This window comes from Acipenser ruthenus, chromosome 40, assembly GCF_902713425.1.
Source record: "Acipenser ruthenus chromosome 40, fAciRut3.2 maternal haplotype, whole genome shotgun sequence".
NCBI classification, from domain to species: domain Eukaryota; kingdom Metazoa; phylum Chordata; class Actinopteri; order Acipenseriformes; family Acipenseridae; genus Acipenser; species Acipenser ruthenus.
Window position 1 is genome coordinate 2698638 of NC_081228.1, and position 16168 is coordinate 2714805.

The 16168-nt window shown below is 40.2% G+C and overlaps 1 protein-coding gene across 3 annotated transcripts in view; it reads left to right on the plus strand.

The window, feature by feature from the left end:
• Nucleotides 1–507: 507 nt before the first annotated feature.
• Nucleotides 508–16168, plus strand: part of LOC117397057 (E3 ubiquitin-protein ligase CBL) — a 28893-nt gene continuing 13232 nt past the window's right edge. Inside the window, exons 1-4 of one of the 3 annotated variants that reach the window (XM_033995564.3) lie at nt 508–1059; nt 7547–7794; nt 13846–13992; nt 14307–14508. In XM_033995564.3, the coding sequence (XP_033851455.2) occupies nt 916–1059; nt 7547–7794; nt 13846–13992; nt 14307–14508 (741 nt within the window). In that variant the 5' untranslated portion in view covers nt 508–915. Of the gene's footprint in view, nt 1060–7546; nt 7795–10724; nt 10875–13845; nt 13993–14306; nt 14509–16168 lie in introns of those variants that run through there. The other 2 variants (XM_033995565.3, XM_033995566.3) reach the window with 2 other exon arrangements.

Consider the following 16168-nt stretch of genomic DNA (forward strand, 5'->3'; position numbering starts at 1 on the left):
AAAGTAAAAAAAAAAACCAATTTCAATACTGTACTCGTTTATAATAATAAGTTTCTTCAAACGACTCGCGAGTTAATTCTTTGTGAACAAGCCCCCTACTGCATGTTAGGTTTGCTGAGACAGTGTGGTGCGAGGAAGAGGTTTGTACGCGTTTTTCTTTAATCACAGCATTTCAGACAGCTATCCACGACAGAAATGAAACATTTGAAAACATACCGAGATGTAAACGCTGCAGAGAAAAATGCGCGACGTAAGAGCGTCAACGTAACGCAGAGAGCGAGGGCGGGGCTCGCGAGGGGAGGCGCTCGAGAAGCGGAAAAGGATGTGCGCGGGGGCTCGTAGGGGGTGGACGGTGATAGAAAAAGGCGGTGTTAATTTATTCTAATGTGTTTATTTATTTATTTTTAACCCGCCGCCTCCTCCTCTCCTTATTTTTCATTTTCAGTATTGTAAATATATATATATATATATATATATTTCCGTACGGACACGCAGTGTTTGGTGAGTGGCGTCAATTCTGCTTTTCGGTTTTTCTCGTTCACTGAGATACTTAGAAACTTCCTCTCTCTCTCTCGGAGGACAGTGAAAAAAAAAAACGACGTGAGAGAGAGAGAGAGAGAGAGAGAGAGACTGTTAAATAAATATATATAATTAAAAACAACTGAATTTATTCCGAGCCGAGCCGAGGAGGATAACTGTTTATCGGGCGGGTCCGGCCGCTCTGCTCCATTAAGTCCCCCTTCGTGTCCCCCTTCGGTACGGCGATCTCAGTTTATTTATGGGACTTTTTCTCCGGTGACCCCCCATCCCCCGCTGGATTCTCGGCTGGCGCTGTCACACAGCTCGGGGCGTCTGTCTCAAGCAGGCTCGCTGCTCTGGAGGTCCGGCGCTAGTGCCGGTGGCAGTACTACTGGCATGGCAGGGAATTTGAAGAAGGGCGGCGGGCTGATTGGGCTGATGAAGGACGCTTTCCAGCCCCATCATCACCTCCACTCGCACCACCAACCCGGGGCCGTGGATAAGAAGACCGTAGAGAAATGCTGGAAACTTATGGACAAGGTTAGTCCTAGCAATAGGAAACCAGAATACATTTTTTTTAACGAAAACGGCACAAAGAGAGAGGGAGAGAGAAATACACAGAGAGAAGCAAGCCACGGCCCAATAATACAAGTGAGCCAAAATATAATAGATTGCTTATTATTAATTACAGTTCTTGTCATTACTTGACACACATCTAATTGGACAATAGACACACCGATGATCGGTGGTTTAATAGCAGCTGCAACAAATGCCTTTGATCTGACAATAAACGAGCCTTTAAAAATGTCTTTGCATTGGGTATTTTTTTTTCACAATTTGGATGGGCTGCATGATTAATATTATACAATGTAGGGTACCGGTAGTAGTTTATTTTATTTTATTTTTGTATTGTATTTGTTTAATTTATCAATCGGACTGATGCATGCAGTAATAAAGCAGACAATACTAAGATAATGGATCGCTTCCTCCGCTGGGAGAAGCGTCGTGCTGAATATAAACAGTGCTCAGCTCTTAATTGAATCTAGGAGCCGAGGCTGTCGTTTTAAGGAGGAATTGTTTTAATTTTCGCACTAAACAGATTGCAACAAACCTGTAAAGATTATAACGAAATGCGTAAGTTTTCTGTTTTGGTGTGTTGCATGGAGTAATAAAAACAGAAAACAGATCCCCTTTGCTTATAGAAGAGGCGGTGGAGTGAATAATAAACAACTCTGTATATTACTAGTACTGGACTCTAGGAAGGGCTAAAGCAGATTTAAAAAACTAAAACCATGTCCATTCTTAAACTAACTAGATATAAAGAACACCGTCAAATTGAAAACTTTTTCATTTCTGTTTTTCTGATTGTAGTAGTGTAAGCTAGTTTAGTTTTTAACCACGCAGAAAGGAAGGAAGGACAACTTTGTAAAACTCTTGGCGATCAATAATTAATGCAATTTCAGGGCTTGGGTTTATTTATAGCCGCGTTCATTGATGGGTTTTCATGTCGATGTGGATAAGCCAGCGCAATACATACAACAGGAAGTACTTGCTGAAAGAGATGGCCAGTACTGTTGTCTCTTATTCTAGTAATGTAATAATAGTTTGAGGCATGCCCCCCCCCCCCCCCCCCCCCCCGCACAATCTATTAGTTATACTGAGGATCTAAAATTACCCCCCCCCCCCCACCATCTTATCTATACATTAAGAGATTGATAACTTGACTTCATTTCACTGTTAAAAGGGTTTAAAGTACTTTCCTGTAGTTTGCTGACATCCAGACCAATAGATGTCATTTTTAAAGTGACTGTTTTGTGCTGCAGTGCCAGGGTTTGAGAGACTGAAGGTTTGTCTAGCAGGTTTAAGGACACAGTCCTGACAGGCTTAGCATGAGTAATAAAATGTGCTGTGATTTATCCTCGGTTATTAAAAATCCTTGCATGTTGCTGCAAATCCAGTTCATTTTAAAAGATGAGTGAATTTGCCGTTAGCAACTACGTTCCTCTTCTGTAAACCGATGGCCTTGACAGATTGCAGTTCTGCCTTTTCATTTAACATTGTTGTAAGACTTGCACTCCTGGGCTTTCAATCAGAAGTTATGAGGAGCCATTTTCCTGTGTGTCACAAAGCATAATGTGGCACAGAGGATTAACATATTAAACAGGGCATTGTCAGAGCAGGCCTCCCCCCCCCTGAATTGATTGTTTGGACACATTTGCATATTCGTGATAATGATTACTCCTGTGGATGTGACCGTTGGAAAGGTAGAGAGTATTCCATTGTTTCATGTTTATCTCAATCATACACTTATTCAAATAGACTCCCTTTCAGTTGCAGCCGCTGATTTTGTTGTTTCACGTCCGGTTGATTAGCAGATCTTTAGCCCTCATTGCCTTTCTGGATCTGCACAAGGATCTGGGATCAGGGAAGGAAATAAGCCTCCTATTGCATAGCAGTTTTACCCATTCCAGGTTTTAATACAAGCTTGATTAGCCACAGTGTATCGGTAACAAGCTCATGTGTCTCTTATTAAACTCATAGTAACACCAGGAACGGATCAAACTGCTGTGCAATGGGAGGCTTAATTCCACCCCTGCTGGATGATTGAATATTTAACAGTTTACAAATGCGAGGAGCACAAAGTCCATTTTGCAGTTAATTTGAGAGAAATGCTTGTAAAGGACACTTGTCCTGTTTTTTCAACCCTTCAGCTAAGAGATCTGTCCATTTTGATGTTTCACACGTCCCCACCAGTAACCTGGAACATGGCAGCGTTTTCTCAGTTTTGACACGGGCGTCACTTTAATCGTGCTGCACTCTTCATGTGCTGTGCTAAAGCTGCTATTCTGAAGCCAGTTTGTAACAGAATGCATCTGAGGACGTACAGTAAAGTTAAAAGGGAACCATCTTTACAACAACAAAGAACCATTATAAACTTTTTTCACAGAACACGGGACAAGTTTATTAATATCTCTGTCAATAATGTATTGTTGTAGTGGATGCATCTTTAAAAAATATACATGTAAATATGTTCCATTTAAAGATGTGTAGAAATGCATATTTTATGATCTCTTTTTACCGTGAACACACATAATTTAAACTTTTGTTGCATTCATATTAAACTGGGGCAGTGAAAAGCAAAAATTAAGAATTTCCTTAGTATTTAAGCTTTTGGTGGATAGCTTTATTATGGGCACCAGTCGTAGTACTGCAATGCCCAGTTTAACCAGTGCTACAAAGACTGGTACCATTGTGAGCACATGGTAGAAGCAAGAGATTGCGTGATTTTAGACAAGGCACTACTGCCAACAGGACCTTGCTTTAAGAGACCTCTGGAATTAAAGGGTAGGCTGAAGGATTAACCTGGTGAATCTTTTTTCCAAAAACTAAGCGACTAACTAAATAAATAAATAAGAGTCTGAGGTCTGAGCTGTAAAAACGCCTTCCAAGGTTGTAAAGTGGGTTCAGCCATGGAGACTTGTTGAAGCTGAAAGCCATTAAGAGTCTCGAACGGTGAGTGCATAGTGCTTTGTGTTCTTTAAAATTTGTGCTGTGTTTGAGTGCTCATTAAAACGCATTATGTCAGGGCCAAATATGGATGGCAGTGAAGAAAGGTCAGCTGCCGTGCAGGCAGGAGGGCTCTTCTGGGCTTGCTGTTTAACTTCTGTCACCGTTACCCAGCCACGGTCCAGCAAACATGCCGATTTCTCTATCTCTTCACACCCACAAGGGCTCTCTCGAACTGGGGCTCCCCTAGTCCGCTTCAGTTTCTTTAAATAGTTGTTTGTGCCTTCGCAAAGCTGTGATCTTTAATAGACATGAGCTGTTAACTGCAGTTACTGTGGTTTGCGGGGGCTTGGTGTTTAAACTATTTCAGGAATTGAGATGCGACCTGTCAAGCTTGTTTCAAAACACTTCAACCTTGAATTATTAAAATAATAATACTAATACATTTTGTGTAATTGTTTCTAGGCTACCCGGATATCAGGTTATATTTATGGGGGTCTGTAAGCAGTGGTCATGTCGGAGTACCCCTTGCTGACTTGGAATGGCTCAAACAGATAACCAGAGGGAGTTTTTTTTTTTTCTCCTTTGTTTAACATCATTAGGGCTACATGCTCTAAAAAAAAATATAATAATCTGATAGCTACATTTATATTCTGTTGATTGTGTTGCATATTGTGAATGTTTTGGGCACAGTCCCTCCCTTGCTTCTTTGGCCAGTTCTCAGTCATATGCTCACAGTCATAAGAAAGTAAGACTTGGACAGGTTGTGATAAAACAGAAACACGTGTTCAGATTATCAAAGAAAGATGACTGCGCCACCCACTTATGTCTCTGTACATGATGTCAGGAAAGACTTTTCTAGTGCAGTAAACAAGCAGGGTGATACAGTGTCACTGCAAGGTCCAGGGCACTGGAGGTTTCAACAGCAACCTCTCCAATACTGGAGCTGTACTTTATGAATATAAGTTGGGATGGAGGCCAGTGCCGTAATGCATTAGCTTACACGTGTGGCGACCCTCTCTGCAGCATCCAGAGTTTTGTCGGCTTGCATCTCGGCATTGCCAACTTGGCTGGGAGCTGGACAGAGATATCGTGATCCTGATTTATTATTTATTATTATTTATTATTTATTATTTATTATTTATTATTTATTATTTATTATTTATCCTTCTTTGATGTAGCAGCCAGGCAAGGAAAGTGAAACATCTATAGAGCAGCCTTTCCTATATTATTTTTCCAAATTTAAAGGTTACAATTCCAATGTTTGTTAAATTGCTGTGAAACTTAAATGGTTTTGGTTTTGCTGCAAATTAGCTAAGCCTTACCAGTAAAATATAGCCTTGTCCTTTTAAAAAAAAAAAAAGTTTCCTTTTTTCTTGAAACAAGTGATAAGATCTCCAACCAAGAACAAGATTTCAAATTATTTCAACTTTAAGCTTACTCAGAATGACTTCAAATAAAACTGGTGACTACTTCAATCCGTAGTTCCAGAGATAAATAAAGCACCTTAACCTCTTAAAAGGTGGGTTTATTTATGTAGTTTTACACCTTGAAGAAGGATCTTTCCACGTTAAGTATCAGTATAGGTATTCCCAGTAAAATATGGTCTAGCCTATATAATAAACACTGTGGCCATGCCTTTTTAAATTCTGTTTTGCTCACAGTGTTTGAAGATGCCATTGCAGTAACAGAGTTTCTAATAGAAGCAGGGCTGCTCACAGAGAGAGAGTGTAGCTTGCATCCCAACAGATGAAAATTTGGGAAGTGTAGACAAACTGGACTGTCCAGGTCTATACTTTTGTATTAATTTAGATTGTAGGGGGATATGGATTATTTCAATTCTATAATTGTTGTGCTCTAATTGCAAGTGAAAACTGAAACATTTTATTCGGATCATCTTTAAACAATTTATGAGGAGGCGTTAGCTGCACCGATCTGTCATCAAGATACTCTGTGATCTGACTGCTGAGATTTTTTAATAATGCATTCTGTATAAAGTGTTTTACTCCTCTTCTGATCCATGGATTTTCTGTCATTAGGGAGACTGAGTCGACTTCCTCTTGTGTGACATTTAAACACAGTGACAGTAGAACTGAAACTACCAACAACCGAGTCAGTATATTGCCAGCAATCAAACAAAACAGCCAGTCCCTCGCAATAAATAAGTGAAATAATCTATTTGAAAGAAAAAAAAAGCTATCTAAAGTTGAATGCGAGTTGCATAATGACTGCTGTGCATTTTAGATTTTGCATCTTGTAAATTGTACTCCTGAAATTATCAATTTATGTAGTTATTTGAGGTGGGTATTCTTATTAGTTAATTGGTTGTGTAGTTCTAGTCTTCGAGGTTCTATTGAAAAGCTTGCTTATGGAAAAATGGACACCTATTAAAAGTTTGTGGTGAAGCAAAAGCAGAAGGCGGTTATCTGATCACTGTATTTAACGGTGACAAAAAACAGAGTGTTATATTTCAAGAAAAGAAGAAACATCTGCCATGGCTCCAGTCAGTTGGCATTGTGTGTGTGTGTGTGTGTGTGTGTGTTTTTTAATTTACAAAAATAAATAAGGGAAGATCCCTCCTACATTTATTCAGTAAAGTGCAGTGTAAAGTGTACAGTGCAGGTTTGTAAAGTTACAGACTACGCTTCCTTGGCTTCAGCACAACACATTAAAGGAAATGACAGCGCTCTCTTGTGCAGTCAGACAATCTAGGAAGCTTGTCTGCACATTTTTGCAGAGTCCCGAGCACTTGCTGTTGCTCGGCTTATTTTTAAGCTTTTTGCGAAACCTGAACGGGAAGTAAAACCGTTAATGTTGCAAAATTAGGGACAAATTCTCTTGCTGAAATAATGTGGCTGAAATGTTGCATGCCTAGCAATTTCTTTAGAAAGCGTGGTGCTGGAGGGGGGCTCGTTACCATGGGGCGAAGAAGCTCATCTCAATCATGGTTATCTGACAGTCCGGTTACAAGAAGCACATTGATAGTACTGTTTATTCTTTTTTTACTTTTTCAAATGCTGTGAGAGTGAACCAAACTCATGACACTACAGAAGTAGAGTACTGCTTCAAAAAAAAAAAAAAATGTGATGTGGGTACAAAATTGAGAGAAACTGAAAACCCGTAATTGTTAAATTCATTATAAATGTAGAGTGAATTGCTTTAAAGGCTTCGATCTATCTCTTTATCAATAACCAAGCAATCTTTGTGACTGCCATATTTTGCATAGTCCTCTACAATTATCCAGACAGGTACTGTACTACTTCAGGAGTGTGCAAAGAGATTTGCAAGCCCTTTTTTAACAAGCAAGCATTGGCATTCAATAATAAGAATGTACAGTAGTAGACACAGTTTGTATATTTAAGAATGGTTGATCAAATCCGCCCCCAAGACTAAGCCCCTAAATCAGATGTTTAGTAACTTCACTGGGTGCAGTCTTCCTTTTCAGAATTCAAGCCTAATCTGTCTGCAGACTGTGACCCCACGGTCATTATGTTGTGCTTATTTGGTTTGTGTTTTTCAGGTGGTGCGCTTGTGCCAGAACCCGAAGCTGGCTCTGAAGAACAGCCCTCCGTACATCCTGGACCTGCTCCCGGATACGTACCAGCACCTGCGCACCATCCTGTCGCGCTACGAGGGCAAGATGGAGACGCTGGGGGAGAATGAGTACTTCAGGGTCTTCATGGAGAACCTGACCAAGAAGACCAAGCAGACCATCAGCCTGTTCAAGGAAGGCAAGGAGCGGATGTACGAGGAGAACTCGCAGCCCAGGTACTGTAAGGGGCAGTACTGTATAATCAGCCAATGAAGTGGGTGTGTGTGTGTGTATAGTGTGTGTTTCTGGAAGGTAAATTGATTAATGAATGCAAATGCTGCTGGATTTCTAAGGAAGAAGTGCCGTATCTGTCCTCGTTGGTGCTTCTGTTGTAAATCGGCCTATTGTAACAGCAGGTTGCGAGGCAGCTTGCTTATTGCTGTTACGCAGTGTGTGTAGGCGGTGAAAGCAGAACAGCTTTGTTTGACTTTGCACTTGGTACCAAATGATTTGAAATTATTGTGTTCACTCTTTAGAAGAGGTTTCCTGCACGTTCTGTTTTCTGCTAAGCTATATGTTATCAGTGTGGGTGCAGAAGTTATAGATTTGGTTTTTAGACTCCCACAGTAGATGTACAGTATTTAAATATTTAACTACATCCGCAGAGGCAGGATCTCAGTTTTATGTAAACACAGAATACAAATCAAGGGACTGAGCTGAGGTACAAGCGGAAGCGATATGTGGCAAGTAACAGCTTTAAAAAGTAATATACAATATTCTAGCTGCTGTACTCTTGGAAACCGTGTTTTTGCCGTCGCTCTCGTCAAGTTTGAAAGGATTTTTTTTTTCCTCATGAGTTCCTACATCATGAGTTCCTATAGTTTGTGCTTTGCTGCAAAACTCAGTTTATTAATTTCTCCGGGTGCACTCTGTATATCGTTTTAATAGAAATGAGAAAAAAATGCGACCAAACGATGAAAACCAGACATGTCGTTGTCGGGGGGGGGGGGGGGGGGAGTGTTCACTTCTGCATTGGGGACCTTCCTTTCTTTCTTTCTTTCTTTCTTTCTTTCTTTTGGGACTGTTTGAAAATCATCTGGAAAATATGTTAATTACAAGTACTGTAGCTCCATATGGTGCAAGTCTATCGACCTGAACGACAATCGTTTGTAAGATGCAAACTGGATTTAGTTTGCTTGGTGTAAAAGCCAGATTTGACAGGGTTATCTCCTCAGCCAATCCTAACAGTGTAGGGTCTGCCATTGTTTTAAAGGGTTAAAATGGCAGTTGTTTAGGTCAGTTGAGTAGATCCCTTTGACGCGGTGTCAGTTTATTTATTTTATTTCTACTGTTGCCGCAGTTTCACACTGCAGATAGTGTGCGATCTCTAATGGTGTTCTTGTTGCAGTGAGAACTCAGTAAGTCTCTCGTGATAATTCAAGTTAAAAGTATTCCTTACACTTTAGGGTGTAACTTGACACTAAAAATAAAAGTTGCAAGTGCACCCGGGTGGGAACCCTGGTGTTTTATACATTTATTGGTTTACATTAAGCTCAGCAGTTCTCTGAAACTAGAGAGAGTGAATATTGAATTAGTCATATTAGTTTTGGTTTGTCTTTTAAACATAAGATTTATTTTTCATAGGTTACCAATTTGCAATTTTTGTTTCCTGGTTATCTCAACTGAACACTCTGGGTTGTAAATTATTATTATATTTATATATTTATTTTTTCATCTTCATCTTCCCTGTTTCTGATGAACTTCCTCTTTGCAATGTGAAAGCTGTTGGTATTGTTACTGGCTTAGATAATTTAGTGGCTGAAGCTGTTCTGGTTATCTTGTCATGTTAATCTTCCTTCCTTTTTTTTCCCCCCGATGAAAGTGAGTTTCAAAATGTATTATTAGAAGGCAGGTTAATCAGAACACATTTACTGATTTATTTATTTAACTATATCACTTTATTTATTATTGATTTATTTGTTTTTTGGTTTGATTTTCAATACTAAAACGATTCTTTCTGTTGGTGTGTTTTGCTTTACAAAGAAACCTATGGTAACAGGACAAAAAAAAGGGGCTGGTCTTTTAATTTGAAGTTTAAAAACTCGTGAAGACAATTCACGGTGTCTGTTTTATAAAAAAAAACCCTGATCCGCTGCCTTTTAAACCAGGTGCAGAAAATATGCGCCATCCAGCTTCAAACTGTATCGGGTGATAAGAAGAAAACAGTCAAGTGCAGGGTTTGTGGTTCAGGCAGGTAGACGACACCTGTTTCCTGGAAGAGATTAAAGTATTTATGCATCAACTGGAGGAAAACATGCTAATTGGGCTACACAGCTGAGTGTGGAATTTGAAAATGCACACAGTTGAGATACAAAACAAAGAATCTTGTTTTAATAACAGCAGTGTTCTCTAAGAAGCAGAGAAAAAATAATTTGCAAAACCTAGAATTGCTTATGAAGGTCAACTGCAAATAAGGGCTAATGTGAATACAAGGAGTAATTGAAATGCATCATCCCCTTGCTCCATTGTTAAACATGTTATAATCCTATGTTCTAGTTACAGGCTTACCTGAAATCGGTCCACTAAAACGCCACTAATTTGTTTTCCAGTATATCCGTGATATGGCATGCTATGTAAGACCATTCTAGACGGTTGTGTGACATCCAGTGCTGATGAAACCAGTGGCAGGCCTAGTTTATTCATGGTAGGAGGCCAGATTGCTTGTTTGCATGCTGGTTTTATGGTGCAGAAGGAAACATGCCATATAGGCCTGTGCTGATTGTGGTCTCAATAAAGACCACGGAAATTACACTCATCTGTGTCACTTTAAACAAAGTGCTATTCATGAGACAGGCCTCTCTTTTTTTAAAGTTTGGAGCGATGGTAATATAGACTTCATTCTTTTAGAACATGCCTGTTCCTTTTGTTAATTGTAGCTCTGTGTTTGAGGAAGTTTATGGGGAAGTTCCCTATCTCTGTGACTGGTTGGTTTGCAAATACATTTACTCAAATGAAGGGGAGGCATCCTCTCTGGGACAGATGCCTTTATTCTGGTCAATGTCAGGTCAAAGAAAATGCAGTCGTAGTATTTAAAAAAAGAACATACATTGTGCAACTATTGGGCATTAGCAAAATTAGTTAAGAAGGAGAACAAAGGTACCAGTAACTACGTCAAAAAACACAATGTGCCCTCGCAAAGGATTATCCATAGATCTGTTAATGGAGAGAAGCAGCCGTGCATATCTTGTTTCGCCAGCCAGCGTGATAAAGGTTTGATCATCTCTGTGCTTTACTGCTTAAAGTAGCCTACATATTGGTAAGCCTTTTTTTTTGCTATTGGCAAGTTTTGCTGTGAGCAGCTCATTGGCAATTTGTGTTTTCCACATGCATGAGATTAAGGTTCAGTTCTTTAGTATGCCCCGAAACTACTTTATCAGTTACTACGGTGCTTTCAGTCTGTGAATATTAAAGTCGAGGGTATTTACCTTTCTGTTTGTAATGCATCAGTATACTAACCTGAATGGTTGTTATTGGAGATGGGAGAAGTCCATGGCTGTGTGTGTTTTGCTGCAGTCACATCTTGCTCTCTGGTTAGGGGAGCTCCTCCTGTGGCTGCTCTAGTGCTGGTGGTATTCGTGTTACAGTACAGCAGGGACGTCCCATCCCTTTAGCAGATGTTAGTTTGCCCCGCCGGGATGCATTTCAGCTTTAGACAGAGAACCTGCTGATCCAGTTGTGGTGAAGCTTGGTTAATACATTCTTTGAGTCTGGGGGATGGGGGGCGGGGGGCGGGGGTTGAGTGCTTTTGGGTTTCACGCTTGCAGTACATTGATATTAGTACAATGTGTTCTGTTGGTAGGATATCATTTGCCTGCAAATCCCATACAACTAAGCCATTAGTCACAACTTTTTTTTTTTTTTTTTTTTAAATCATACAGTGAACTGTTGAGTTTTGTCACCAAATAAAACTGCAGCAAACTGTGTGATGCAGCAACACATTCTTATGAAGGGTTAACGCTAACCTGACACGATGCTCCTTTGCAAGCTTCTACGCATTCTCACTTCCTGTGATAGATTTGGTGTAAAAAGCTGGTTCCTATGTGTCTGCACTTAAGTGATGACTGTTTTAAAGGGAGGATCCAGATTTTCCACTTTGTTGCATGGTTGTCAAACCTGACATGTTTAGATTCTAAAATAGCTAGGTCATTTTGGTTTTTTAAGAAATGAGGTTTTGGTGCACATCAGCTGCTGTAATTCTCAATGCATTAGGCTGCATGCAGTAATTAAGCATAAACACCTCTAAACTGTGGTTTCATTGCATCTGAAGCTTTTGCATGCAGTACCCTGCAATACCCTCCTCTTAATGTTGATGTGCATTGGTTAAAGTACAGTGGTTTTAAAGGGACCAGTGTGTAGTTATTCAAATAAATAAGACCTGATATAGGGGAATTATAGGATTGGATTACGCATTGGAACTATTCCAGATGTAAAGGGGTTAAAAATCCGTTGGTACTGTTTTAAGAAAACCAAGCTAGATTTATATTGATACAGTAATATCAAAGGTATTCGGCTTAACTGCTAAGTTCTAAATAGTGCATTTCTTTCCTCTGTAAAGTATTGTTTTAAATTGTTTCCTGTGGATCGCTTCCTGGTTTAAAGCTACAGTAATAATGGGTAAAGCCTGTGTCATTATTAGGAGGGTTAATGGTGAGATTTTCTAGCTTGCCTCCTGGTGCTGCTAGTGCTTGGCCTTGCTGTGTGTAATTACAATTTGAGTAGAAACAGGAAACGGGAAGGGAGCAGTCAGCTGCAGGTCAAAGGTCAGGTGAAAGAGGAAGAGGATCCGACGAGAGAGAGAGAGATGCAGGGAGATCATACATAAATGTATGCACACAGTGGGATTCTGTTTTGTGTTTTTTTTTTTGTTTTTTTATTCTGTCTTGTGACGGAAGTAATAACCACAAACATTTCTGTAAATAAACACGTACTATGAGAAAAACTTGCTTGATTGAAAGGTGTTTTTTTTTTTTTTTTGGTAACCCCTTTTCTGTACCTAAATTAGATTTATTTAAAGAAATGTATTTGCAGATGAGCAAATACAGTTTGTGTGTGTGTGTGTGTGTGTGTGTGTGTGTGTGTGTACTACTGAGCAAGAACATTTCCCAAAACCTTTGCAGGTGTTCTCTTTGTTCTCTAGAGTGTGGTGTGTGTTTTATTAAATAACTAAATGCCAGTATTAGCCAACAAACTCCCTTTAGAGGAGGCAAACTCTTTGGCTCAGAATATAGAGTGACCATTGATGTTCAGTTCATACCCAGAGGTAGTTTAAAGATTCCCCAGCTGAAACGCACTGTCAGGCTTTCATGAAGTTTTGCTTGTTGTCGTACAGCTGGGCAGGAAGGCGGCACACACCACCTGCCCCTTCCAACCCCCACCCCCCCCTCCCCCCGCCCCTCACACCCACGTTCTCATGCAAATCAGCAAGCTGAGCTGGAGCTGGCTTCCCTGTGCTCTGATGAATCGCCAGCCCAGCCAGTTCTCTTTCTGGTAGCAGATTAGTGTATCCTGATTTATTTTTTTTGCTGTTCACAATACATGGTATGAAAGATTGGACACGGGCAGCTGCAAGATGCTGCTCTGCTAATGCAGTTACTTCTTGTTCTGCTAAAAGAAACAAAAATCCCCTGCCATGCTGTCCAATTTCAAATACATTTATTGAACATGGGTGACCTTCCTTATTATACTTTTTTTTGTTTTGTTTTTTTTGTACTTGCCAAAACCCAGTCAGTGGAAAATGAAGCAGGATTGTGTTTATCTGATTGCTGGAAACAGACAGTAGCAGGTTTTGTTTTGGAGGGGGAGGGAGGGGAGGGGTGGACATTTAAATAGAAATGCCCAAAGTGCTTGCAAAAAAAATAATATTTTCCTTAACATGCAAACTTTAACGTGCTGTAAATGTGGACGTGTGTAAAAGTGAGAATCTCAAGTCACTGACCCGTGTCATTTTCATGTTCAAGGCATTTTTGTTTACCAAGTTGCTTCTCATATAATTCCAATGCTGCTTTTATTAAATGGAATCCCAAAACCAAAGCAGCTGTAGTTCTTCCAGGTTTCGTTTGTATACCTTTTGATAGGACTACATTTAGGCTCCAGCTCAGAACACCGTTTTGTAAAGTTTGTTTTTCTAAAGGTTGTTTTTTTTGTAATTTTTTAAATTGTTATTTATATTACTGGTTCTGAAATACGTGTGCTTTCGTTTTTCATTTTGTGTCTTGTTTCTTGAGCAGACGCAACCTGACGAAGCTGTCGCTGATATTCAGCCACATGCTGGCAGAGCTGAAAGCCATCTTTCCAAACGGACTGTTTCAGGGAGATAACTTCAGGATTACCAAGGCAGACGCCGCTGAGTTCTGGAGGAAAGCTTTCAGTGACAAGTGAGTTCTCATTTTAATTTCATCCCATACATCCTCCTTTACCAGGCTCTCCATTCCTTGTTTAATATTGATATGCATGCTGACTGAAGTGCTGGGATACAGATGCTGCAATTAATCGATTTCACTGATTTATCGATTCTCATGGCTTATTTTTCAAGCCTTCATTAATTGATTTAAGTGTCCCGTTTTGTCATTATTATTTATTTCCTCCCACCTCCTCACGTATATTATATCACTAGCATTGTTCCAGTTGTATTTTGAAGGCTGTTGTGAAGACACCATTATTTGTCTCTTGCTTTCGAATAATGCGATAGAAGCGAGGTTGAAGACCCTGAACTGATGTCCTGCTTCCCTCCCAGGACGATCGTTCCCTGGAAGATATTCCGGCAGGCTCTGCACGAGTTTCACCCAATCAGCTCCGGCCTGGAGGCTATGGCACTGAAATCCACCATTGACCTCGCGTGCAATGACTATATCTCAGTGTTCGAGTTCGACATCTTCACCAGGCTCTTTCAGGTAAGGTCCACCGACCTTCAGTGTGCAGCGCTTCTGAGCGCCTCTGTTTCAGTGCATGTGATAACTGTTTTAATCAAGGATACAGATTGCCGTCTTTTGAGATGCAGTCTTTACATGAAGGAACCTTTTCACTGCCACGTTGTTTTAACCACTACCATATCAAAGATACCGTTCCAAGGTGTGCCATTGCCCTGTGGCAGTTTTGTTTTTGTTTTCTGTTTTTCATGTAAGTTAGGGACGTGTAGCCGTAGTTTTACCACCCTACATGAGTTTGTGTGAAAGAACAGGTACAAAAGCGACAGCCACCGCCGCTGCCCCTTCATGCGTAGCTGTACTTGTGTGTACGATTTAAAGCCTCTGGGGAATGACGCTGCGTTTTTCCCTCTCACCGCGGGGCTGCATGAACAGCTTTCACACAGCTGTTTGGTTTTGGACGCGTTCCAGTTAAATCAGACGTGGTGTTCTGGTTCCCTTCCAGCTTGTCTTCCTGCAACAAGGTGTTGGGTTACATCTTCCTGTTCAGTCTGTGTTTTTTTATTTTATTTAAATCTGCAGCTTTCCTAGCACATAAGTAGGATGATGTAAAAGCCATAATGGTATTTTTTTTTGTTTTGTTTTTATTTGTTTGAAATTTGACACAATTCTTGATTCAATATATAAATCCTTGCAGAATTGCACTTTAAATTTTTAAATTCTTGGTTACCTGCTGCAGGTGAAGTGTAAGTCCGTCAGCTGAAAAAGCAGAGGAATACTAGCAATATACAATAGTCTTATTGTGTCTCTGTTCCCTAAACGGAGGACGCACCTGAGCAGTGATCCGTGGGCTTACTGTCTTGTTTTAATGCATGGGAGTATGACTGCTGAAAAGGTCAACATTTTAGCACAGGTGAAAAGTAATTGTTTGATTCAAATGAGTGTTTTAATCCAGTTGCAGGGGTGTGGTCCAAAGCGGTTTGCCAAGTGTTTGTTTTTAGAAAGCAGCTCTCTTATTTTGGTGATTGTTGTAGATACAGTGGTGCTGACTCGCTTCTTTTCTTCTAAACTCTGAACATTGTTTTTACTGACCGCTTTTGCTTTGTGACACATTGTTTTACCAGTTCCATTGTACTTTTATTCTGAATGTGATTGATTGCACATGCCTGTCCATGACATACGTCAAAGTCTTCTTGCCGAAAGGCATGTCTGCTTGTTCCAAAGCAGACAGGCTCCCCGTTTTGAGATGGAGAAGTTTGTATCGGCTGTCCCTCGAGGTTTTAAAATCAGGTATGAAAAAATCCAGAATGACAATTCTTGACCGCCTACAGATCTCTCTTGACAACTGAACACTCCTTGCTGTTAAACCTTTCAAAATAGCTGTCCTGTCTAGTAAAGCCATTTCTCAGGAGGGAAGAGGGTGGACTTTGAGCATCCTATTTAGCAGGTGTATTGAATTAATCTTTGCCTGTTTTGATTTTTATATGGCTGTATTTATCTTCCAAAACCTCTTTGCCTTAGAAGTGGTTGTTCGTTTTCTGTACCTGTGTTTTAAATGGGGAGGAAGGGAAACACATTTGTTGACTCCGGTTGTTGAAAGATTAGGAGTAGTACTTCACCAGTACAAAGAGGAAGTTGCTTTAGTATCATTTAAATAATGTAACCCTTGAGAAGGGGGAAGCTACTA